General features: G+C 34.9%; 1 protein-coding gene across 4 annotated transcripts in view; it reads left to right on the forward strand.

Annotated features, from left to right (window-relative positions):
• mast3a (microtubule associated serine/threonine kinase 3a) overlaps nucleotides 1-26141 on the forward strand; it is a 40508-nt gene extending 14367 nt beyond the window's left edge. For 3 of the 4 annotated variants that reach the window (XM_051128356.1, XM_051128349.1, XM_051128335.1), the window contains 22 exons: nucleotides 1049-1203; nucleotides 3519-3594; nucleotides 3779-3988; nucleotides 7074-7175; nucleotides 8351-8483; nucleotides 8610-8674; nucleotides 9747-9832; nucleotides 14350-14558; nucleotides 14665-14803; nucleotides 14895-15027; nucleotides 16063-16228; nucleotides 16305-16406; nucleotides 17295-17417; nucleotides 17504-17607; nucleotides 17724-17899; nucleotides 19202-19326; nucleotides 19441-19638; nucleotides 19900-20126; nucleotides 20622-20744; nucleotides 20867-21003; nucleotides 21092-21270; nucleotides 23384-26141. In XM_051128356.1, the coding sequence (XP_050984313.1) occupies nucleotides 1049-1203; nucleotides 3519-3594; nucleotides 3779-3988; nucleotides 7074-7175; nucleotides 8351-8483; nucleotides 8610-8674; nucleotides 9747-9832; nucleotides 14350-14558; nucleotides 14665-14803; nucleotides 14895-15027; nucleotides 16063-16228; nucleotides 16305-16406; nucleotides 17295-17417; nucleotides 17504-17607; nucleotides 17724-17899; nucleotides 19202-19326; nucleotides 19441-19638; nucleotides 19900-20126; nucleotides 20622-20744; nucleotides 20867-21003; nucleotides 21092-21270; nucleotides 23384-24183 (3768 nt within the window). In that variant the 3' untranslated portion in view covers nucleotides 24184-26141. The remainder of the gene's footprint in view (nucleotides 1-1048; nucleotides 1204-3518; nucleotides 3595-3778; nucleotides 3989-7073; nucleotides 7176-8350; nucleotides 8484-8609; nucleotides 8675-9746; nucleotides 9833-14349; nucleotides 14559-14664; nucleotides 14804-14894; nucleotides 15028-16062; nucleotides 16229-16304; nucleotides 16407-17294; nucleotides 17418-17503; nucleotides 17608-17723; nucleotides 17900-19201; nucleotides 19327-19440; nucleotides 19639-19899; nucleotides 20127-20621; nucleotides 20745-20866; nucleotides 21004-21091; nucleotides 21271-23383) is intronic. The other variant, XM_051128344.1, reaches the window with a different exon arrangement.
• Nucleotides 26142-26282: the final 141 nt, after the last annotated feature.

A 26282-nucleotide genomic window follows, 5' to 3' on the forward strand; every position in this document is an offset into this window, starting at 1 on the left:
CATTATCATTATCATTATCATTATCAGACAACCCAAACATGTTTCTTGATTTGAAACGAAACTCATTAGAACATGCAGAAATAAATTTTTCTATTTAGATATTTATTTTAAGAAAAATGAATGGTCTGGTTTCCACAACTTTCACTTTGGAGCAAAAATCTGACTTTAAACTTGAAAGAAATAAAGATTTGACATTTATCGTGATAATTACCGATATCGACTGACATGAAAAAATAGGTTTTGTTCTAAAATATAAAATTGGCTAAATATTGTTTTCTATAAAATTATGATAAAATCATAATAGTAATTGGTAAGCTTTATACCGTTTAGTAATTGTTTTTGTGTGTGTGTGTGTGTGTGTGTATGTGTGTTGAACTGATTATATCCTGTCCTTGCCATCAAAATAGCTTTGGAATACATAGAATTCCATTAGTCATGTTATTTGTTATTTAACCTCTAGTTATTTAATTACAAGGTTGACCATTGTGTGTAATTCTCACTTGTGGAAATGGATTAATTTCGTTGATTTATTTTCAAGGAAATCCTTCAAGAAATAGCCCCTTTCTCTGTTTTGAAATGATATATGGCCATTCATGGCTCATGCGATGAGGTCAGCCTTGTTTAACAATGTCCTATTGAGCCAGTGTCAGTGAAGACTTTATTCAGAGGGAGGCTGTGAAGCTTCTCTGGTTTCCTCCTTCCAGCACTGGTCTTGTCATGTGCTCTTCTGCTCATTCTCCTTTCCCGAGATTTTCAGGCTTAAATTACCATTTGTACCGCAGACGACTGCACACTAGAATGGAAAGTGTCCACTGTAGTTGTCTTGCATAATTGCACACACTAATAAGCAGCTTTAGACTGTCAGATGCTCACCACTTGTGTTTCATGCAATCTGAGCATAGGCGCCCCGCCTTGCTATGCAGACTTTTGTATGTGCATTGCTAAGCAACTGTTGTTGCGTTTTTACACATCCATAATCTTAGGGTGACACAATAGGCACATGTGAATGTGATTTGTTTTCTGTCTCCCGCTCTTTCCTCTGCACTAGTCTTCCTCCTCCTCACAGGAGCTCCTGCACCAGCTGCCCTCCCAACCCACTCCAGATGACCTCCATCGTCTCTTCAAGCATTTCAGGAGCTCAGAGAGCGTGGCAGATGAGGATGGACAGCCCTCGCCTTTCCGTCCTCGCTCGCGGAGCCTTAGGTCTCTATTTGTTGTAGAGAAAAAGCAAGATTTAGAGAAATTCAGCTGCTATGTAAAAATGCAACTTTTCATAGAGAGAAAGCAATTCAGTTAGATGGTGAAATATGTTTGCTGGCATAGAAAATGTGAAATCTCATTTGTTACCTTTGAATTTCTTAATACCAAGTAGGATGAGAGATTAGTTTGGCTTGTGTGTGACAGGGCATTGCTCACTTACTTGCTCTTATACAGTCATGGAAAAAAGTTTGCAAACACTGTATTTTTAATTAGCTAATGCTTAACAATCCACTCTGCTTGACACATTTGGCATGGCTAATCTATACAGATTTAAAGCTTTAACAATGATTAATTTCTTTGGCAAATTTCTCTTAAAGGGATAGTTCATCCAAAAATGAAAATTCTGTTATTAACTGCTCTCCCTCATGTTGTTCCAAACCTGTAGGACTTTTCATCTTTAGAACACAAATTAAGACACACAAAGCAGTTGTTGAATAAGGTTATTTTTGTTTTCTTTGTGCTATTTTAAGGACTATTTTATCAGTGTCCCTACTGCATTTCTGGGGATTGAACATGGTAGTTGCCATTCTGTCAGAAAGCTCTTGAATTTCATCAAAAAAGTCTTAATTTGTGTTCTGAAGATGAAAGAAGGGCTTACAGGTTTGGAACGACATGAGGGTGAGTAATTAATGACAGAATTTTCATTTTTTTGGTGCAATATCTCTTTGAGAATAGATATTCAAAAATATAAAACCTAATAAAATTATACTACTTTAGTGACTTTACATTAGTGAATATTTATCTTTCATTTACTCACTTTCATGCCTTTCCAAACCTGTATCACTTTATTTCTTTTGAGGAACTTAGAAGGGATTTTCATGTATTTACAGTGAATGGGGATTGAAGCTTCAAAAAGGAGCTAAAAGTGTTATACATTTTGGTCTTTTTTTTTTTTTTTTTTTTTTTTTTTCCTCACACAAAGTTATCATAAGGTCTCGGGAGATTTCAAATATACTGTACAACAGTGTTATTTTAGTATTATTTCTATACTATTATTGTATTTGTGATCCTGGACCACAAAACCAGTCTTAATGGCATGGGTATATTTGTAGCAATTGCCAAAAAAACAGTATGGGTCAAAATTATTTTTTTTTTCTTTATGCCAAAAATCATTAGGATATTAAGTAAAGATCTTGTTCCATGATGTTATTTTGTAAATTTCCTACTGTAAGTATATCAGAAATTTTTATTAGTAATTTGCATCGCTAAGAACTTAATTTGATCCACTTTAAAGGTGATTTTCTCAATATGTTGATTTTTTTTTTTTTTTTTTTTTTTTTTTTTTTTTAAAACACCCTTAGATACCAGATTTTCAAATAGTTGTATCTAGGCCAAATACTGTCCTATCCTAAACAAACCATAGTTTTTAGCTTTCAGATAATGTCTAAGTCTTAAATTCAAAAAATGGACCCTTATGTCTGGGTTTGTGGTTAAGGGTCACATTTATCAATATTTAGAATTTTTATACATTTGTTTATTTACTACATTGTAAGAAACAAAAAACACAATTTGTTGAGTCAACTTAAAATAACTTGTTACCTTACTGCCTTAAAATTTTAAGTTCAGTCAACTCTAAGTTTAGTCAACTTGAAATGTTAAGTTGTACTAAGTGACAACTTAGATATTTGTGTTTATTAAACTTAAAAACAAAGGTAAGTAACCAAGCTGTCTTAATTTAAGTTGAATCAACTCAAGTATCTAAGTTGTCACTTAGTACAACTTAACATTGCAAGTTGAATAAATGTTTTTTGAGTTGACTGAACTTAAAATTAAGGCAGCCAGGTAACAAATTATTTTAAGTTGACTCAACAACTTAACAACTTAACTCAAGATTTACCAGGACAGCATTTATAATTAAAATTTTACGTTTATTTAATATTCATATTTGATTTCAGATTTATTTTCTGAAACATATATATATATATATAAAAATATATATAAATATATAAATATAAATAAATATATAAATATAAATAAATAGAGCAACACTGGAGCAATGTCCTTTTTTAAAGCCAAAAAGCTTCAGTCCTCATTTAGTGTAATTGCACTGAAAAAGCAGCCTAGACTTTCACAGTTCTTTTGTGTTTCATTGAAGTCAGTCAGTCATGGACAGGGTTTGTAATGAAATGAGGATGAGTAAATGATGACAGAGTTTTCACTGTGAGGAAAACTATTCCTTTAATGTTATTTATTCATAGAAAATTATAAAAGTAGATGTGATCGATTTAATGTAACTGAAGTAGTGTTTTATTTTGTAGCCCTGGGCGGACATGTGGCTCTTTTGATAACGAGATTGTGATGATGAATCACGTCTACAAAGAACGGTTTCCAAAGGTAATTGAGTTTTGACATTTAAATTTTGTTTTTCATCTTGGACGTGGATGCCACGTCATGTCATCACATGTTGTTTACTTTGTTTAAATTGTGGCTGTGGGAAAATTGGCGGCCTGGTTAGTCCAAACAAAACAAGCGACAATTGTCACCTACGCAGTCTCACAGCGTTTTATCACTCTTGCAGGCAACGGCTCAGATGGAGGGGTGTTTGCTGGCAGTGATTGCAGACTACTCCCCAGATAGCGCTCCTCCCCTTGCTGATGGAGTGCTGGGCTTCATTCAACACCAGCTGGTCGAGCTTGTCCGAGACTGTCTGGAGAAGTCCAGAAAGGGGCTCATCACATCCTGCTACTTTGTGGAGCTTCAGGAAAAATTAGAAAATTTCCTACATGAGGTAGAAACATATTCCATACCTGTAATGAAGTGAAAAATTACAGATGTATTGCTTTGTTGACATTTGCATCTTATATAAAAACAGTTGGTTTGCCCACACTACCAGTCAAAAGTTTTTGAACAGTAAGATTTGTAATGTTTTTAAGTCTCTTCTGCTCTCCAAACCTGCATTTATTTGTTCTAAAGTACAGCAAAAACAGTCACATTTTAAATATGCTGCTTTGCTGTTCAAAAAACATTGTATTATTATTATTATCAATATTTAAAACAGTTGAGTACTTTGAGTACTACTTTCTTTTCATCAAAAAAAAAAGAGCCAAAGATCAGCATTTATGCGGGGGATGGGGTAGAAATTATAGAAATTAATATTTTTATCTAGCAAGGATGCTTTTAAATTGATGAAAAGTGATGATAAAGACATAATTTTACTAAAGATTTCTATTTCAGATAAATGCTGTTTTTCTGAACTTTCTATTCACCAAAGAAACCTGAAAAAATTCTACTCAGCTGTTTTCAACAATCATAATAGTAAATGTTTTATGAGCAGCAAATCAGAATATTGGAGTAATGATGCTAAAAATTCAGCTTTGAAATTTTTAGGAATAAATTACATTTTAAAATGTATTCAAGTAGAAAACAGTTATTTTAAATAGAAAAAATATTTCAACATTTTACTGTTTTTGCTGTACTTTGGATCAAATAAATGCAGGCTTAGTGAGCAGAAGAGACTTTAAAAGTCTTTAAAAGAGAGGAAAAAACATTAAAAATCTTTTGACTGGTATTGTAGATCCAGTTCTCAACGTCGCAAAAGACCAGAATTATATTACTCAGTACTAGTATTTCGCTGAAAAATTTTACAGTTCTTCAATAATTTTGGCCATGTATTAATGAAAATAATTTATATTAAATCAATGCTGTACACCACTATTCAAATACGCTGTAAAAAAAAAAAAAAAACAATTTGTTGAGTCAGCTTAAAATGATTTGTTACCTCGATGCCTTAAAATTAAGTTCAGTCAATTTGAAATGTTAAGTTGTATTAAGTGACGACGTAGATATTTGAGTTGATTCAACTTAAAATGTTAATGTGGCTGGGTAACAAACCCAGCTTTTAATTTTAACAAACCAACTTATTAGTTTAGTCAACTCAAATATCTAAGATGTCACTTAGTACAACTTAACATTTCAAGTTAACTAAACTAATTTGAGTTGACAACTTAATCTGTTACCCTGCTGCCCTAAAATTTTATTTTAAGTTGACTCAGCAAAATGTTTATTATAGTTTAATTTGCTGTTGGTAAGATTTTTTTTTTTTTTTTTGAAAGAAAGAAATTAATATTTTATGCAGCAAGGATACATTACAGTAAAAAATTATTTATAATGTTACAAAAAGACTATTTAAAATAAATGCTGTTCTTTTGAACTATTGATCAAAGTTTTGGGAGTTTGACTTGTGTTAACTGTGCACCAGTATTTAATTGTACAGCTACTAAAGTTATCCAGACCAAAGCAATGAAAGGTTTTGTCTTCTTTTGTTTGGCCAGTGTTGTTGTTTGATCAATATTAGCTTCATATTACACTGTGTAAGGCATCAATTTTTGACTTTAGCGCAAATCAAATATTCAGGTTTTTTTGGCTTCCCTCTGGGACTTAGGCCAAACTGACTGTGCTTGCGTAAATATCTTGACTAGGCCATGCATTTTACCACTTACATGTGCAGTCATATCACTGCTGGGTACGTGGGTACTCTCTTCACAGAGCGTACAAATCTTGTTTCTGTGCCAGTTTTGACATTAGAGAGTTTCGTACATATGACATCCCTATTTTGCAACAACATGACTCCTCTGTAGCTCATACTGGGTGGTTTAATGCTCTCTTTCCAACTCTCAGCTGAATCACTAATACTGCCACAGCCCATCTTCTTTATTAAAGCATTATTATTGAATGATTATGGTGTGAGAGGCTTATGGCTCAAGACATGAGACCCCTGAAGTCCTGAGTGATTCTTTTAATAAGCACTGTTCCTGTCGTATTCGAAAATGACATTCAGCAATCTACTGTACTGAATGCGTTATCGTCGTTTGACGGAAATATGTTGTATCTGTACAGGCACATGTTCCCATGTGTTTGTTTTAAAATATACTGGCAGCTTTCGTTCCTCATACCAATCTGCTGTTGTCATATGAAGTTTTTCTGGAAAGACGCTGAAGAGAGAGCAGCAGTACTGCACGCTATCTGCAGTGTCTGTGTGCCCAGGCAGTCATGTCGACACTGGAGGGAAGGATGGTTAATTAGGGCAAGTGAGAGACTGTTTTGTCTCCCTGAGGAGCTTTTGCTTCATGCTTCTGAAGTCATGAATAGCAAATGAAGGGAAGGGGCTGATCAAAATAAGCATGAGGAAACAGGTCGTGGTGCAACAAATTCCATTTACCTTTTCAAAGTGACTTGCTTATGGCAGTGTGTGTGTGTGTGTGTGTGTGTGTGTGTGTGTGTGTGTATATATATATATATATATATATATATATATATATATATATATATATATATATATATATATATATATATACATATATACATATATACATATACATATACATATACATATACACATATACATATACATATACATATACATATACATATACATATACATATATATATATATATATATATATATATATATATATATATATAAAATATAATTTTAAATGAATGACACATGAGGAAAAAGGGCAAAATAAATTCTTAATAGTTTTATTTAGAGTTCCATTATATGATTGAAGATGAGGTGAATTGAAAACGACAAATATGTCATTTTTGGGTGAACTATTCCTTTAAATGACTTGTTTGTCTCAAATGTCATTAGCAGCTTGAGGGGTTTATATGGTCTTGTTCCATGATTACTTCTCTGTCCTTTCACAGTAAATTGGGTCACTTATTTCAGTAACTTTTACCATTTGAGATATGACTCATGGTAATGTCTACCAAACTTTATGGAAAAATGTAGGTTGTTTTGTTTTGTGCTCATAAAGTTTATTTGCGTTGGCCTTGAATGTGTTTCTTTTTTTTTTTTTTTTTCCCCACAGGCATATGAGCGCTCTGAGAGTGAGGAAGTGACTGTAATCGCCAAACTCGTGAAGAAGATTCTCTTCATTATTTCCAGGCCAGCAAGACTATTGGAATGTCTGGTAAAAAGATGATTAACACTGTGATTCTGTATTAGGAAACATTTATATTTATTGTGTAAAATCCTTACATTCTCTTTAGGGTCTAAGAGACCCCAATACAAGTTTTATTTAATATTCTGAAAAGTACATTTTTGCAGAAGGATACAGCTTTAATAATGTCTGATTACTGGATACTGATCATACAGATTCAAATTTGATGGGGGGGAAGTGAAAGGATTAGTTTATAGTGGACTTCAATGGAAGCCAATGGGTTGAAGGTCCAAATTGCAGTTTCAGTGGAGCTTCAAAGGACTCTACATGATCCTAGCCGAGGAAAAAATGTCTTAACTAGTGAAAGAATGGTCATTTTCCAAAAAAAAAAAAACAATATACTTTTTAACCACAAATGCTCTTTGAATTTGTGTTTACAAAGTGAACGTGCAAAGAAAGTCAAACACCCATTACAAAAAAAGGTAAAACAACGATGTTGGACGATTGTGAAGTTGGAGGAGAAAATGAGATGGAGTATTTCACCTTTTTGAACTGAAGTACACAGACGAAGATCTAACCATGTATGACCTTTCCAGTGCCTGAAGCTAGTGCAAGATGAGCATTTGTGGTTGAGAAGTATATAATTATTATAATTTTTTTGTTTGTTTGTTTGTTTTAAGAAAATGACTGATCATTTCAGTAGATAAGACCCTTATTTCTTGGCTGGGATTGTGTAGAACCCTTTGAAGCTGCACTAAAACTGCAATTTGGACATTTTGATCTCCAATGAAGTATATTAAATGAAGAAAAATCCTGGAATATTTTCCTCAAAAACCTTAATTACTCTTTGACTGAAGAAAGAAAGACATGAACATCTTGGATGACATGGGTGGGTCTGTAAATTATCAGGAAATTTTTATTCTGGAAGTGAACTAATCCTTTAATTGCAAAATGAATAAAAGAACAAATTTCCAATTTCTGTAAATAAACATATAGTGAAGTGAAGTAAGTAAAAATCCCCCACATAAAATGTCAGTAATATGGTGACGGTTTAAATGTAGTTTATTGCCTAGCAAAGTTCCACAGCATTTTGAAAACCACCTGTGCTCTATTAATCTACCTTTTGTAGTTAATTATCGAAAGGTGCGACTCAATCTAATGCTATTTATATAAAGTTGACACATCATGTTTCTGTTAACCTTCAGGAGTTTGACCCTGAGGAGTTTTATCAACGTCTTGAAGTTGCAGAAGACCATGCAAAAATTGGCCAGGGCATCAAGACTGACATCCCCCGATACATCATCAGTCAACTGGGTCTCACCCGAGACCCCCTGGAGGGTATAATTATGATTTATCTAGCACCACACCCTTAAATTATATGTTTTTGTAACATGTTGTAAAAGGTAATTAAATGTTAGCCTTAGGCAAAAAAGTGATTGATTATTCTCTTGGCTTTGCGTTCAGACATGGTGCAGCTTGAGCACAACAGATCAGGCAGCCCAAGCCGAGAACTGGATGACACTGCAGAGGTAAGAAAATAAACCAAGGCTTGACGAAAATCTTAAAATGACTCACTGTTTCTCTACACTGCTTTTCTTTCCAAGCGGTTCAAGCTGTAAATTTCTTGCTGACCCAAAACCTTTGAATGGTATTGTATGCATATACAGTTAAAACCTGAAGTTTACATACACCCTGCAGAATCTGCAAAATGGTAATAATTTTGCAAATATAAGAGTGATCATAAAAAATGCATGTTATTTTTTTTTATTTAGTAGTGACCTGAATTTATAGGTAAGATATTTCACATAAAAGACATTTACATATAGTGCACATGAGAAAATAATAGTTTAATTTATAAAAATGACTCTGTTCAAAAGTTTACATTTTGCTTGATTCTTAATACTGTGTTGTTACCTGAATGATCCAGAGCTGTGTTTGGTTTAGTGATAGTTGTTCATGAGTCCCTTGTTTGTCCTGAAAAGTTAAACTGCCTGCTGTTCTTCAGGAAAGTCCATCAGGTCCCACAAATTCTTTGGTTTTTCAGCATTTTTGTGTATTTGAACCCTTTCCAGCAATGACTGTATGATTTTTGAGATCCATCTTTTCGCATTGAGAACAACTGAGGGACTCATGCAACTATTACAGAAGGTTCAAACACTCACTGATGCTCCAGAATGAAAAGATGTGAACAGAATGAAGATGTGTACATTTCTTATTTTGCCTAAATATCATTATATATATATATATATATATATATATATATATCTTTATTTTATTTTATTTTTTAATTTAGTACTGCCTTCAGAAGCTGAAGGCTGTTTGTTTCCCAGAAGCCAAAATAGGTTAAATTCACTCTGATCTTTAGTCCTATTTTAGTAAAATAATTAACTTTTTGCAGATTCTGCAAGGTGTATGTAAACATCTGGTTTCAACTGTATATGTTAAGTTGGCTTAGCTGTTATTTGTGGAGAAAAAAAAAAAACGAGTTTATGATCTAGATCTGATCTAGATCTCTCTTTTATAGCTTGTGACTTACGAATTTCACTCAGATAGATATTGTTCTGTTCTTGAGAGTTTTCTCTGTCACATTTTGTGCCCTAGAATCGTCCTGGAACCACAACCCCTCGAAGAAAACCTCTGGAAAGAGACTTTGAGACTATAAAGCTCATCAGCAATGGGGCTTATGGGTGAGTGCACACTTACTGCTTTTTTTCTTTGAAGAAGGAATAGACCGTTTTCTAATTACATGAATTTAGGTCACCGGTTGACGAAAGGCTGGAATACACTATGTAACTTTTTGTAGAATTTTTGCCTCCGTTTGCATTCTGGAGAGGTCGACGCTAGTTGTGGAAAGATAGATCAAGTCTCCAGATTTTGGGCAGTCAGAGATGACAGATTTTACATAAAATTACATGGTTTATGATGGGCCAAGGCACTCTGTTTTTAGCTTCAGACTATGATCCCATGCAGTCAGGAGATATGAAACTTGGTTGATATTTTGAGACTATTTTAGATCACATATTGACAATAAGGATTGCCCGATGGCTCTGGGCCAGTGTGAAAGACGCTAGGGACAGTTGACTGATTTCTCACTGGCTTGATCAGGCCACTGCTGCATCCTCATGAAAGTTTATCATTTGCACCTATTTTTAAGCCTTGCAAGTTGAAACATTCAATTGATTTTAAAGCATTCGAGCCAAGAAGACACACGAAAAAAAACTATTCAGTACTTGTGTCTGTGTGTAAGTCGCGCGCACACAGAGACGGATATGTCTCTAACGTGTGAACCTCAAATTAAGTTTTCATTCACAACTCACTTGGCCACTTTGAACATTCAAACAATTTTAAAGCATTCAAGCGCAAAAAGATGCAAATAACTCCATTTAATGTGTTCTGTGTGAGTGCACAGCCAATCGCATAACTTTGTTTTAAAAAGTGGGTGGGGCATTTTTCTTTTCTTTCTTTCGTTCCTTTTTTTATTTATTTTTTTTATTTTTGGTGTTTTTCGTTCTTATTAAAATCAGAGTGATGACATTGTTTTACTAAATATACAGATTGGCTGTACACACAAAAACATAAAGGTATTGTTTTCGGATTTATCCAATCTGCGACCCAGTTTCAAAAAATAGCGGTTCAGGCTCCCAAAATGCGGGATTCATCTCGACGAAATGCCGATACGATACAAAATGTTTACATATTCAGCTATACGTGTCTCCGGGTCCTTAGTCAAGAGTAATGAGAGATTTTCCTCTCTTTTGTTGTTTGATTAACATGAATGATGGACAGCAGGAATATTAGACTGCTGTCACTTTAAGAGCTGCCCAGATCCATTATACTGTTAAACATGTGTTTTCTTTTACATGCTCCTTTAAATGATAATGAGCTCTGCTCACCCCGCCCCTCTCTTCTGTGGGGTGACGAGCCGGTCTGTTTACGTTAGCCGCTAAACTTGCTAACTAGCACATGGACTGCGTCGAAAGCCTAGTCAGCTGACTTGCTGCCTCGCTGCCCTATCAGGCAGTGGCTGCGAAGGCAACTCAAAAAACAGTTTCGGACAGACTTCAGAGGCAGCGTAACGTGAAGTCGTTGCTAGGCTACCTAACGGTTATGTTGTACATTTTGTAGAAAAATGATCTTAAACAGTTATGTATAAATGATTTAATAATACATAAAGACCTCAATGTCATTGTCATTGAAGGTGTGTGCATCAGAAAAGACTGCAGAGAATGACATTTTTTGCTGAAAAAAATAAAAGCATTGTAGCAAGTAATATTGCAGATATTGCAGAATATTGCAGAACAGAAGGTACCTCCAGAGAAGGTACCTCCGGAGTCCAGGGACAGTTCACGGAAATACACGAAAGTGAGATTCAGTATTTGCATGTGTTTTTAAGTCTTGTCCAGTAGGCTACTTGAAAGCCAACAGGTTTATGTGCGCACACACTTAAAGCGCGCTCACAGAACGCGCCTCTCAGTCAGTGTGCGAATGCCGAGTTCTTTTTCGCTTAAATTCTATGTTTTATTATTGCGACATGCATACTTGTCTTGGAGACTATTCATGCAAATGCAGGCAGTTTTGTCCTAAGTAAACCTGAACAGTTGGGAGAAATACTGATGCATCAAAATATTTGTACTGTGCGTCAGATCTTAAAGCGACAGCAGTGTAAACCTACAGCCGCCGACCGCGTCATAAATGGTAATCAGATAACAAAAAAACAGAGAAAATCACTCACTGTTCTTCACTGAATCACTTATTAACTTTGATCAGAATCATGTTTAATGTATACAGTGAAAATTTTGCAGTGTTTTATTTTTACATGTATTACTTCATGAAACGTCTGTAGTAGCCTTTAGATAGTCTGAAGATCTGAAAAAAAAACCTAAAAATTATATTTTTAAAAAAGGTTCTATTTTTATAAATACTATTTCATTTGTATTTTTGATTAATATATTTATTCATCCTTTTGCTTGTAAGTGATACTTGAAAGTTTTACTACTTACATTAAGTTTAAAGTTTAAATTTTTATTATTTTTTTAAACATGGTGGCAGTTTATAGCTTCAAAGAAACATTTTTTTCCAAAGAAAAGCAATAGTTTTTATGGGCCTGTCATAAATTATTTCTTACATAATGTAATTAATGTGACTATAAATGCGTTCAAAAATAAAACATGTGTGAGTTAGGTTGTAAAGACTAGGTTTATCCCTCACAGCCTCATTTTCATCCAAGAAAAAAATTCAAAATCCACTCTCTAAGTTGCAACCATTAGACTATTGTCATATACAACCCAAAACACACACAGCCACATTCAGAGATGAGAGTAAGAGGTGCATTTTCTGCTCTTAACGTCCCATTCACCAAGATACCTACTCCTTTACCCCCACCTTTGAAATTATACATTTACTATAGCGATGAATAAAGTCAAGTCCCGTCCTATAATTTTTACATTCTAAAACCTGTTTTACTCTGAAATATGTCACAACACATAAGTCAACCATAACTTCTGTTACATGACTTTGTTTGCTAAGCAGAGCATGGAAACTAATTATAAGATACGATGGCGTGAAATCAAAAATCAATACGGCAGGATCCAAAAGAGGTTTGGTTTTATTACATTTCAACTGACATTGTGTTTTTCTAGTTGTAAAGGTTAAAAACAGATGTGCCCAAACTTGGTCCTGATCCTTGGTTTAGCTCCAACTTGCCTCAACACACCTGCCAGGGGATTTGATTAGCTTGATTAGCTGGTTCAGGTGTGTCTAATTGGGGCTGGAGCTAAACTCTGTAGGACACCGGCCCCCCCAGGACCAAGTTTGGGCCCTTTGGGACTCTTAGGATGACTTAGGTGGACTCGAACCTAACACTACCAAAATCTCCACCAGCTGACAAAGTTTTTACTGGTTAATCAGGTCTACCACTGTATATCGCCCACCCCTAAATGCTTTTTTTTTTTTTTTTTTTTTTTTTAGAATACAAGATAACATGGGTCAAAAACAATGCTAGCATCAACTATTTTATTGTTTGTGGCAGGGCAAGTAAAAATATGAGCCACTAGCCTGACTGTTCCAGTGCAAAAAATTTTTAGCGTTGAGCCCTGATATTGTTGTTTTTTTTTTTTTTTTTTTTTTTTCCTGTCTTTGTTGTGTTTGAAATTACTTAAACGTTTGGTAGTGTGATTATCTGTCAGTATCTGTTAGTATTTGATGCCCGGTTTCTCTCTATTTTCAAAGGGAACAAGTGTCAGATTTTAAAAGTTGTGTAGTGTATTCTTGCCTTAAAGGAGAAGTCCACTTCCAGAACAACAATTTACAGCTAATGTACTCACCCCCTTGTCATCCAAGATGTTCATGTCTTTCTTTCTCCAGTCGTAAAGAAGTTGTTTTTTGAGGAAAACATTTCAGGATTTTTCTCCATATAATGGACTGATGTGGTGCCCCGATTTCGAACTTCCAAAATGTTTAAATGCAGGTTCAATCGATCCCAAATGCGGTTGTAAATGATCCCAGACGAGGAAGAAGGGCCTTATCTGGCAAAACAATCGGTTATTTTCATTAAAAAAGTACAATTTAAATACTTTTTAACCTCAAACGCTCCTCTTTTTAAAAACGCAGATCGTATTTTCTCCCTCAATTTCAAAAATAATTTCAAAATCATCCTACATCACTGCAGAAGTTCCGACCCAGTGTTTGGAAAGTGAACACGCAAAGAAGATCAAACACCCTTAACAAAACAGGTAAAATGGCGATATAGGACGATTCTGAAGTTGAGGGAGAACATGAGATGGGAGTTTTTCGACATACCCTAACTGTCATGAACGGGAAAAAATAGGTCAGGAAGAGGAAGACAAGATGAGCGCTGGACATTACAAAGTATATCAATTGTATTATTTTTATGAAAATAATTAATCGTTTCGCTAGATAAGACCCTTCTTCCTCGCCTGGGATTGTTTACAACCACATTTGAGATCAACTGAAGCCGTATTTAAACTGCATTTTGGAAGTTCAAACTCAGGGCACCGGATCAGAAATATCCTGAAGTGTTTTCCTCAAAAAAACATAATTTCTTTACAACTGAAGAAAGCAAGACATGAACATTTTGAATGACAAGGGGATGAGTACATTATCTGTAAATTTTTGTTCTGGAAGTGGACTTCTCCTTTTAAGAATATCAGTCAACTTTGATTCTGATTCGAGCATTGACTTCCAGGGCCGTGTACCTGGTAAGGCATCGTGGGACAAGACAGCGCTTTGCCATGAAGAAGATCAACCGGCAGAACTTGATCTTGAGGAACCAGATTCAGCAGGTGTTTGTGGAACGAGACATCCTTACGTTTGCAGAGAACCCTTTTGTGGTCAGCATGTTCTGCTCCTTTGAGACACGACGGCACCTCTGCATGGTCATGGAGTATGTGGAGGGTGAGTCAGAGGAGTGATGTGTTGTTGCAAATATGTTTCTTAAGCTGATCTTATGACACGCATGAGTCTGCAGCTGTAATGTGTTAACATGAAATTGTCTTTGCAGGTGGAGACTGTGCAAATTTGCTGAAGAATATGGGTCCCTTGCCGGTGGACATGGCCAGAATGTACTTTGCAGAGACGGTTTTGGCACTAGAGTATCTTCATAATTATGGTATAGTGCACAGGGATCTCAAACCTGACAAGTAAGAGCTGCTCTGTGATGTAATCCTGCAGTTGTGCATGACTCCACATCCTGCAAATATTGCATTCGCTGTGTTTGTTTCCTGTCTGTAGCTTGCTCATTACATCAATGGGGCACATTAAACTGACTGACTTCGGTCTGTCTAAAATCGGTTTAATGAACATGACCACAAACCTGTATGAAGAACACATGGAGAAAGACACAAGAGAGTTCATTGATAAACAGGTCAGTCTGCCTGTACATTCAGCACACCAAATACTGTACTACTTTTAAGGGTTCACATTAAAGGAGTCGTTTTGTCTTAATTTATTCAGGTAATGTCTGTTTTTTTTTTTTTTTTTTTTTTTTTTTTGTTTTTTTCACATAAAACTAAAATGGCAATTTCAGGCAACATGCCCAAGCAGTATTTTATTTTATTTTATTATTTTATTTTATTTTATTTTATTTTATTGTTTTATATTATTTTATTATTTTTATTTAGTTTAGTTTTATTTTACTTTGTTTTTTGTTTTATTTTACTTTACATTGTTTTACTTTTTTATTTTATTTAGTTTTGTTTTTTATTTTATTTTATTTTTCCAAGTTCCAGTTAGGACAAAACAACAATATAAAATGTGATTTTTAAGAATTATGTGGAAAGGAATATTTATTTTATTTTATTTTATTTTTTTATTTTATTTTATTTATTATTTTATTATTAATTTTATTCAAATTAATTTTATATGTTGTTTTTTTTTTTGTTTTTTTTACTGCCAAGTTACATGAAGGACAAAAACTGAGATTTGAGAGTTAATGGGAATTGAATATTTTGAACAAATAATTATTTAAATATAATTATTTTATTTTTCATTTCATTACATTACGGCACAGTTCCAGAAAGGACAAAATAGCAACTTTTTTTTTTTTTTTTTTTTTTTTTTAAGAAACCATTTGATAACTTTATATGTGAAATGTGCTTTGTGTCCATTGTTATTATTCACAAATACTGTAACAATGCAGTATTGTAATATTGAACAAATAATGTGTTAAATTAGTTGTTATACACATGGGCTATCCTGTGGATTCAGAAAAGTTCAAAGTTGTATGTTTTTTTTTGGTTTGTTTTGTTTTTTTCCTCCCAAAAATTACCATTTACTTTTTTTGTATGGTAAATGGTTGCTCTGAAGAAAGAAAATACAGGGGTGACATAACATGAGTGAGGTTAGTAAATCATGATAACATTTTCTATTTTGACTGAATGTTTCTTCTGTTGTTTTCTAGGTCTGTGGCACTCCAGAGTACATCGCACCAGAGGTGATCCTGAGGCAGGGTTATGGAAAACCTGTGGATTGGTGGGCCATGGGCATTATCTTGTATGAGTTCCTGGTGGGCTGTGTTCCTTTCTTTGGAGACACACCAGAAGAGCTCTTTGGCCAGGTGGTCAGTGGTAAGGATGAAGTGCCTGCTTCACGGTACTCTTGTGAATGTCTGTTGAAAACTGACATCTCTCTCTCACTCCATAGATGAAATTGAGTGGCCAGAGGATGATGATGCATTACCTCTTGAGTCTCAAGACCTCATCACAAAACTGCTGAGACAAAGTCCCAAGGAGCGCTTGGGAGCTGGTGGGTGTTTTTGCCAGTTTAGTCCTAATAAATCCCTACTTGTCTGTTATTTCAGTATTATGTGCTGTTGTCGTTTTTTTTTTTTTTTTTTTTTTTTTCTTTCAGAAAGTTTGACTGACTCTCGATTTATTATTATTTTTTTTATAACGATTTTAAACTTGAAAATGTAACTACAACATGATTCAAGTAACTTTTTCTTTGTTAATCACCTAGTTAAAGAAAATTGTATTCCAAGTGCACTTCACATGAAGTTGTCATGATGTAAATGTACAAGTCACTTAAATATCTTTGCAGAAAAGGTGCGTGTACAACAGCTACATCTTGTATAGACTTGTCTATACACGTATATGTTCAGAAATAAGAGGGAAAAAAAAAATCAAAAGTTGAGGTAATTCAAAATGACTGAAGGTATAAGTGTCGCATCAGAAATGAGTGATGGAAACACTAAAATTCCCAAAAAAATTCCCTTAATTCGCAAAAAAGTTTTTACGCTCACTTGAGGTGGTTTTTGATTTTTCGAAAAAGTGTTCATGCGAATAATGGGAGATAGAAATGCATAACTAGCAGACTGATCTCATTGCACAGCATCTGAAATGTTGTTATGGTCATTCTAAGGTGCTTGAGCAAAGTCTGCCGTCTAAGTATTTTGTATAATTGCTAAAATTGAAAAAAATCCCTCAGCCCTAATTTAGCCCTATTATTTTATCTTTAATTTCAGAATGAAAACTAGAAGTTTGTGTTTTTCGTCTAATATTTCTATTCTATTTTATTTAATTTCAACATTTTTGTTAACAGCTTTAGTTAACAATAACAACACTTCTGTTTAGGAATTTGATAAAGTCATGATGTAGCATTGTCCAGCATTGAATCATGTGGTTTGACGCACAGGAGGAGCAGCAGAGGTCAAACATCACATCTTCTTTTATGGTCTGGACTGGAGTGGACTATTAAGGCAGAAAGCAGAGTTCATTCCACAGCTTGAAACTGAAGACGACACAAGCTACTTTGACAGTAGGTGGCTCCCTTGCTCTTTTATGATGACTTCTGAATCATAAATATAAAATGGATGCAACTGAACATTATGTTCTGCCGTCCAGCACGTTCTGACCGTTACCATCACTCTGAGGAGGATGATGAAACCAACGATGATGAATCTTATCAGGAGATCAAGTTCTCTTCTTGCTCGCATCGCTTCAGCAAGGTGAAATAGCTGAATGTGCACAATGTTCTTTTACACTGGTGACTGTCAGTCAGGCAGACTGAGGTGTTTAACTCAGTAAGGAGCAGGTCATGACTTGTTTTTGTCATGTGAATCAGGTGTACAGTAGCTCCGAGCAGCTGGCTTCTCCCTCCAACTTGAGCCTGTCCTCCTCCGAGCGGAGCTGCAGTGAGGAAAAGGAGGACCGGTGGGACGGTCATTCAGTGCTCTCTCCGGTAGAAAACCCCAGACAGCTTCCAAGTAGTGACAGGAAGCAGGATTCCCAGAGGGGCAGGTGAGCACTAGGCAATGCACAGAAGAGCATACTAACACACTATGTAATAGTTCTGCAGTATATTCCTAGTTGAGCTTGCAAAGGATTGCTGTAATATACTATACAACTTTTAAAATTTAATAGCTAGACATATACCAACCGACTTGTAAACAGTCACACAGAAAAAAATAGGCATCATACACTAAACAGCTGAGGATTGTACACTACCACAGGGGTTTTCAAACTTTTTGAAGCCAGGGACCCCTTACAGGGGCGAGGATTTTCCAAGGACCCCCTCATTATTATAAGTGTTTAAAGCTAAAGTTTAATGTGGGTGGGTGTAATGAACATAATGTATGTCTCTTTATGTGACCCTGGACCACAAAACCTTAAGTCGCTGGGGTATATTTGTAGCAATAGCCAAAAATACATTGTATGGGTCAAAATTATTATTATTATTTTTTTTTTTATGCCAAAAATCATTAGGAAATTAAGTAAAGATCATGTTCCATGAAGATATTTTGTAAAATTCCTACTGTAAATGTATCAAAGCTTAATTTTTTGATTTAATATTCATATTATAATATTAAGAACTTATGTATGTGTGTATATATTATAATATTAAGAACTTATGTATGTGTGTGTATATATGTATATATATATATATATGTATGTATGTATGTATATATATATGTATATATATGTATGTATGTATATATATGTGTGTGTGTGTATATATAAATTATATATATATATATATATTATTTATTACACCGTTGACCCATCCCTTACATCTTAGCCCACCCTTAAACCTACCCATATACCATTAGACCTTCACTAACCTTACCCGTATCCCACTTCAATAGCAGCAAAAGTGTTTTGCGATATGAACGCAATACGTACATTGTACTTATTTTTTTAATGTAAGTACATAGAAGTTAGGGACACTTAATATGAAGTGGGAACTAAAAATCTAATAGAAATAACACAACATAGTAAAAATGCAACTAAAATTTAAATGAAAACTAAAAATTCTAAAGATAATAGATAATTTAAAATATTAATAGAACTTATAATAGTATATAAATAATACTAAAATAACACTGGTGATAATCATGTAGCATTAACACTATTTGAAAGTAATATAATGCTTTTTTTTGTTTGTTTTTTTTTTTGTTTTTTTTACAAGCAATAAAAAAATCCAAAGGGTATATTCAGTCATTCATAATTTTTGCATGATTCTAGGTTTTTTTTTTTTTTTGTGTCATTTTCATGATGTTTATTTGTCTAAAGTCAAAATTTGTTATATTTCTTTACACTCAGCCCAAGTCCGAGGCCGAGAGCATCATCCAGTTCATCTCAGCCTGAGAGGGGCACTAGTCCTCTAATTTTGAACAGCACTCAGAGTCTTGAGGCCATGCCACACTTTGCCTTTCCTGAGGATGAGGGTAACATATTTTCATGCATATTTTAATCTAATACTAGATGAATTTAAAGCGTTTGTGAATTATGTAAATGCTCATTCTCAATTTGAGTTTTCTTATATATTTGTTTCTTCTCAGAAGGTCTTGTCTCGAATCTCCGGCGAATTCGTCTGCGCAGCAACTCCACTGGAACAAGACCTACAAACCGCAGAGACCACAAGGGTCCGCGTCGCCTCGGGCTCCAGCAGGAGACCCCCGAGAAGCCACGCTCACCATTTACATGCAAAGTCCCCAAGTCTGCATCCGTGTCCGGCCTTTCCCTCATCGTCACAGCAGGTACAGTGAGCTCAGATGTGTCCGATGTACCATCATGTGATACCATCACACTGAAGGCAACTGAAATTCATGTGACTACAACAATAAACAAGTGAAGCAGGTGGTTTCAAGAGAACAATGAACAGTTGAGAGGAACAGAGAGCTTATTGACGAAGATGAAAGTGAAACATGACTTGACTTAAACTTTGTGTTAGATATTTAATGCCAATATGTGTATAATGAGGCACTTCTCTTATATGTGATCATGTATTATCACCATAGATGACATCCCTGGTGGGCTCCAGACAAGCCCCATGTCTTCACACTCCCTCTCATCCAACCCTTCATCTCGGGACTCTTCCCCCAACCGAGATCTCTCTCTCAGCGTAAGCAGTCTTCGTCCTCCTGTGGTCATCCACAGCTCTGGGAGGAAGTATGGCTTTGCGCTCCGTGCCATTCGGGTCTACTTGGGTGACACTGATGTCTACACGGTGCACCACATGGTCTGGGTAAGTATTGTGGATCACTTTATTGTATGCTTAAAGTGATAGTTTACCCAAATATTAAAATTCTGTCAAATTATGCAACCTCATGTCATTCCAAACCCGCAAGACCTTCTTTCTTTGAAAGACAAATGAACTTATTTTTGATGAAATTCAACAGCTTTCTCACACTGCATAGACAGCAATGCAACTGATATGTTCAAGAAAGCAATAAAGACGTTGTTAAAATACCTCAATTTGTGAAAACCTGGCAACCTTGTTTGCACACAAAGTATTCTCCTAGCTTCATAAAATTAAAGTTGAACCACTGATGTCACATGAACTGTTTTAACAATGTTCTTACTATCTTTCTGGGCCTTGAATGTGGTAGTGGTAATTTCATTTTTTGTATAAAAAAAAAAAAAAAAAAAAAATTGGTTAACCATACTGTGAACCCAGTGTACAAACATTTTATTAGTTTGACCCATTTAAATGCGCTTTTTTGTGTCAATGTTTATCTAGAGCGTTGAAGACGGCAGTCCTGCTCACGAGGCCGGGCTGAGGGCTGGTGACCTCATCACTCATGTGAATGGAGAGTGCATCCAGGGTCTGGTGCACACAGATGTGGTTGAGCTTCTGCTAAAGGTGAGATTGTAAAAAAAAAAAAAATTGTTAAAGGCAACCCATTCGCTTAAAAAAAAAAAAAAAAAAAAAAAAAAAAAAAAGGACTTGACTAGATGCTTGATTTCTTGTTTCTCCATTTGTAGAGTGGCAGTAAAGTGACTCTGCAGACGACACCTCTTGAGAATACATCCATTAAAATCGGGCCTGCGAGAAAGACCAGCTCAAAGGGGAAGATGGCGCGACGCAGTAAAAAGAGCAAAAGGAAAGAGGGTCAAGACAGGTTGGAAAGATGTAGTGTCTTCTGGAACGTTTTAGACAAGTTAAAACCCACTGAAAGCCAAAATCTAATTTAAGCTTAACTTTTCTAGCAAACGGCGCAGCCTTTTGAAGAAGCTGCCTAAACACAGTCCAGGGATTCAGAACAGTCGCAGTTTCTCGGCGGGTTTTCAACACTCACCTAACGACAGCCTGTCTGACTCTCCAACGCCGAGCCTGTCTCCTGGGCCCAACACTCCGTGCAGAAGCCCAGCTCCGGACCTGTCATGTGGTATGACTCAGACTCTCTCTCACTGTCAGATACAGTCTTGCATGCTTTGGTTTGTAATTAGATGTGCTTCAAAACTAACACCTCATTCAAGGAATCAAATTCTTGAAGAGGAAATTTAAAGTAATTGGGCAAGGTCTTTGTTTTTTATTTCTTAATAGGGCTGCAAAACAATTAATCGTAATTAATCACATTCAATATATATATTTAAAAAATAAATCGTAATTAATCACATTCAATATATATATATTTAAAAAATAAATAAATAAATAAATTTTATATAATATAAATATATAAATATATAAATATATAAATATATATATATATATATATATATATATATATATGAGATGACTGTGTAAGCATCTTAAAATATCAGATAACTTAAGCTCTATATTATGACATGGCAAGGTTAGTGACTTTGCAAAGCACTGTTCAAGGTCAAAGGTAATGCAAAACATAACTATTTTTTTATTTGGTTACACCACCTGACATTTCACTTTGCTTGTAAATTTTTCACAGCCATATGAAACCAACATTGATACAAACAGTACATTTACATTAGAACTTGGCCACGTTTTTAACTAGAATTTTATTTTATACTATTTTAACTTTATGTACACTCTTATGCTTCATTGACTACTGTTCAACAGGTTTGGAGTCGTTTTGAATGCTTTCATTTGGCAAGGACACATAAAATTGATCAAAAGTTAAAGTAAAAGACATTTGTAATGTTACAGAAGATTTTGGTTTTTAAATAAATGGTGTATTTATTTAATTTCTATTCATCAAAAAATCCTCATTAAAAATGCATCACTCTTTCCACAAAAATATTTGGCAGCACAACTGATTTCAGCATTGGTAATGATAACTAAATGTTTCTTGAGCACAAATCAGCATATTAGAAATGATTTCTGAAGGATCGTGTGACACTGCAGACTGGAGTGATTTTCAAATATATTTAGAAAAAACATTACAGTTTTACTGTATTTTTGATCAAATAAATACAGCCTTGGTGAGCATTTAATATTTTAAAAACATAAAAAAAAAATGCTATAAACTGTTGAACAAGTGTATAAATGTATAAAATTTGCCCACTGTTTGAAAGCTTATTGGAGGAGCATTATGGTGTGTGCACTAAAAGCGAATCGAATATTCGAATCATGTTACTCACTATAGATTACTCGCGGAAAGTTTTTTGCGTCATTTCCTGAAAATATACCAGAAAGCCAAACGCCGACGTGTCAAACCAAGCTTGTCAATTAGCCCTTCGCTTGATTGGCTAGCGCAACAATGCGTCATGGGAATTTCCTGCTCAAGCTGAAATTTTTCAGCTTGCGTGGAAGATGTGATTGAGGCAATCGCACCGCCCGATTCGCACAATTCAAATCTTTGCATTGACTTTGTACGTATCTTCTCAGGCAAATAAAAAAAAAAAACATTGCTTTTGGTGTGCACACACCATTAGAGCACCAAATTGTAAATTGTTTTTTAATTATCTGTTTTTAAATTAGTGCTGTCAAACGATTAATCGCGATTAATCGCATCCAAAATGAAAGTATTTGTTTCCATTATATATGTGTGTGTAGTGTGTATATGTATTATATATGTGTATATATAAATACACATACCTGCATGGATATATTTAAGAAAAATGTTATGTTTATATATTTAAATATTAATTTTTAAATAAATATATTTAAATTAAATTAAACTTAAAATATATTCATTTATACAATATAAAATATACGACGCAAAATGTATACATGTAAAAACGTAAATATTTTCAAAATATATACTGTGTGTGTATTTATGTATACATAATAAACATACACCACACACACACACATATTGCGCAAACAAAGTTTTATTTCGGATGCGATTAATCGCGATTAAATAATACATGTAAAAATTTTTTTTTTTTTTTAAATATTTATATACTGTATGCGTATTTATATACATCACAAATATATATTATGTAAATAAACTTTTATTTTGGATACAATTAATTATGGTTAATAGTTTGACAGACCTTTTTTTTAAATAAATTTAAAAAATCTTTAATTTTTGTTGTGTAGTATGTGAGTAACTAGCATTACTTGTACCCTCTCCACAGATTCAAACTCTCCACAGAGTTCTTCACCTTGCTCAAGCTCTCCAAATTCACCCATCCCTCAAAGTCGACCAAGTTCCCTTCACGTTTTGGGATCCAAGATCGGCCTCCGCTATAGCAAAGCAGGCCGTTGCAAGTCCTCCAACAGTATTCCCCCCTCTCCCCTCGCCTGCAATCCCTCCTCACAGCCTCTGTCTCCACAGTGCTCTCCATCCTCCCTCGCTGGAGTTCCTAAAAGCCTCCACACGTTTCATAATAAGATGATGTCCCCACCAACCATCGTGAGACAGACGGTGTGTCCCCGCAGCGCAGAATCACCCCGTTCGCCACTGCTCAACAGGGTTCAGTCAACAGATAGGCCCTCTGGCACTCAACATGGAGACAAAAAGGCCTTCTCCACTCGAAGACACACTGTGGAAGTTCCCCAGAGTGAAGCTGAGGGACTCGAGTCACAAGCTAGTGACATCGCCTCAGGTTTTGTGTGTGTCGGTGACCATGCAAGACAAGGGTTGTACATGGCCGGCCAACGAGCGAGGGACTCCGGCGGCGTGGTTATGAGGAAGCTGAACTTGTCTGAGAGACGAGATTCGTTTAAGAAGCAGGAAGCTGTTCAGGAGGTCAGCTTTGATGACTCTGATGACAAAGAGGTCACAACATCTACACCAGTGCCATCTCATCCACGTTTCAAAGTAGCATGGATCGGCGCAACGCAAGCGGAGGGAAGCTCCGAGGCTTCAGCGAGGAAAACTGATGAGCTTGGATTCAAGCTAAAAGAACAGAAGAAACCAGAGGATGGCTGTTAGCCTTAGATAAGTCCAGAAAACTGTGAGACTCAGAAGTACGGGTGCTTCCATTGTCATTAAAATCATAATTAGAGAAAACACAGGGGTAGGAAGTCTTTAGTGTCATTTATTCGTAAGTTAGAAGTCATTCACATGCCAAACTGTCTTTTAAAGGGATAGTTTTCCAGAAATTAAAATTCTGTCATGTTGTAAACCTGAATAACTTTCTTTTGACCGTGGAACATAAAAGATGATGTTTAGTAAAAAAAAAAAAAAAAAAAAGTATGCACAAAAGCAGTCTTAAAGGGACAGTTCACCCAAAAATGAAAACTCCCTCATGTCATTTCAAACCTGTGAGTTTCTTTCATATGTTGAACATAAAAGAAGATATCTTGATCAATGCTGGTAATCAAAACTTTTGATGGTCCCTGTTGTCTTTCATATTATTTCTGTCCCTACTATGGAAGTCAATGGAGACCAACAACCTTTTGGTCAAAGTTCTTCAAAATATCTTCTTTTGTGTTCAACATGAGAAAAAAAAACAATTTGTTGAGTCAACTTAAAATAATTTGTTACTAAACTTATTCAGTAACTTATTTAGGCAGCAGCCTTAAAATTTGAAGTTTAGTCAAGTTCAGTTGACTGAACTTAAAATTTTATGGCAGCGGGGTAACAAACTATTTTAAGTTGACTCAAATTGTATTTTACAGTGTTGGAACTACATGGGTGTGAATAAATAATGACAGTTTTAATTTTTGGGTGAACTGTTCCTTTAAAATATTGTTGGCATTTGCGTTCCACCAAGAAAATCATACAGGTTAGGAACTACGTGAGTAAATTGACAATTTTCATTTTTGAGTAGACTGTCCCTTTAAGAATTAGTTTTACCAGTTAGCACAATGAGCTTTTGTAGATTTTGAAAGATTTTATTTATTTCATTTGTTTTATACGAGACGGGAATATAAAGGTCATACAGTAGGATCGCTTTTTGAGAATTTGCACATATGTGGTCCTGCTGAGGTTTAATTACTGTTGTTTTTTTTCATTCTTATATGTCATATAAATCAGTAATATTGTCATATAATGTCACATAATATCAGAGTGGTCAACTAAATGTCGTTATTTTATGTCGACTTTTATTCTTTTTGCAAATTTGGACGCACAAGAAATGAATCTTGTGTTCAGTCAGTCAGTCATACCCAAAAATATTCCAGCACCTAAATAAAGACTTGTAAGAAGCCATTTGGCCAATGTTGGCATTGTAGTGTACCTTGTTTACCTGAGCATACTTGTTCTTGTTACTTAGAACAAAATGGATTATGAATACTAAACTTTTTATTTATAATGTTTTGGATTCGGTATATGTTCTAGCAGTGTTGTACAACTGAAATCATTTGACATATGTAATCTTTAACAAATGGTGGTTCGCTGTCTTTCAGTGTTTTGTAGTCTGACTCGTAAAAATGTCTGTTCTCTTCACTTCACAGAGCAGCCAAATGGCATGTTTTTGTGAGTGCCCTATATAAATGCCATAGATTTGATCTGCAGTGTTGACATCTGCTTGTTTGGTTACGCAGAAATGACAGAACTGATTCAGTTATGAGTAACATGAGCTTGCTTTGTAATGGTTTGCTTCCAAACTGGATTGCTTCTTCATTCATTAATCAAAACTAAAGAGACAGAAGACGAAGTTTAGATACTTGCACTCCCAGTCTGACTAGTCTTTTTCTTCTTCTGTACTTCAGATTACTGTGAGATCCCGTACTACCTTTGTTTACTTTAGTATGGTACTGTGTTTTTTTTGTTTGTTTTTTTTTTTAAGTTGAATTTCTATGTAGCCGATCCAGTTCTTTACACAGCCAGATTTAAGGGACTCAAAAAGATCATAGACTCTCCACTAAATCCACTGATGCTCAACTGTATTTGTAAAGTTTGGATTTAACCATGAATAAATGTGTACATAATTGCTGATAATCATATTTCAGTGGTTTCAGTGCTTTGTGACTCTGAAATTTTTTATTGATTTATTTATTTTTAATGATAAATTGCTAGTGGCATATTAACTACCTAAAGCAATGATCACAGTACACTACCAATCAAATGTTTGGGGTCTGGATGAT

This window comes from Labeo rohita, chromosome 2 (assembly GCF_022985175.1).
Source record: "Labeo rohita strain BAU-BD-2019 chromosome 2, IGBB_LRoh.1.0, whole genome shotgun sequence".
Taxonomy (NCBI): domain Eukaryota; kingdom Metazoa; phylum Chordata; class Actinopteri; order Cypriniformes; family Cyprinidae; genus Labeo; species Labeo rohita.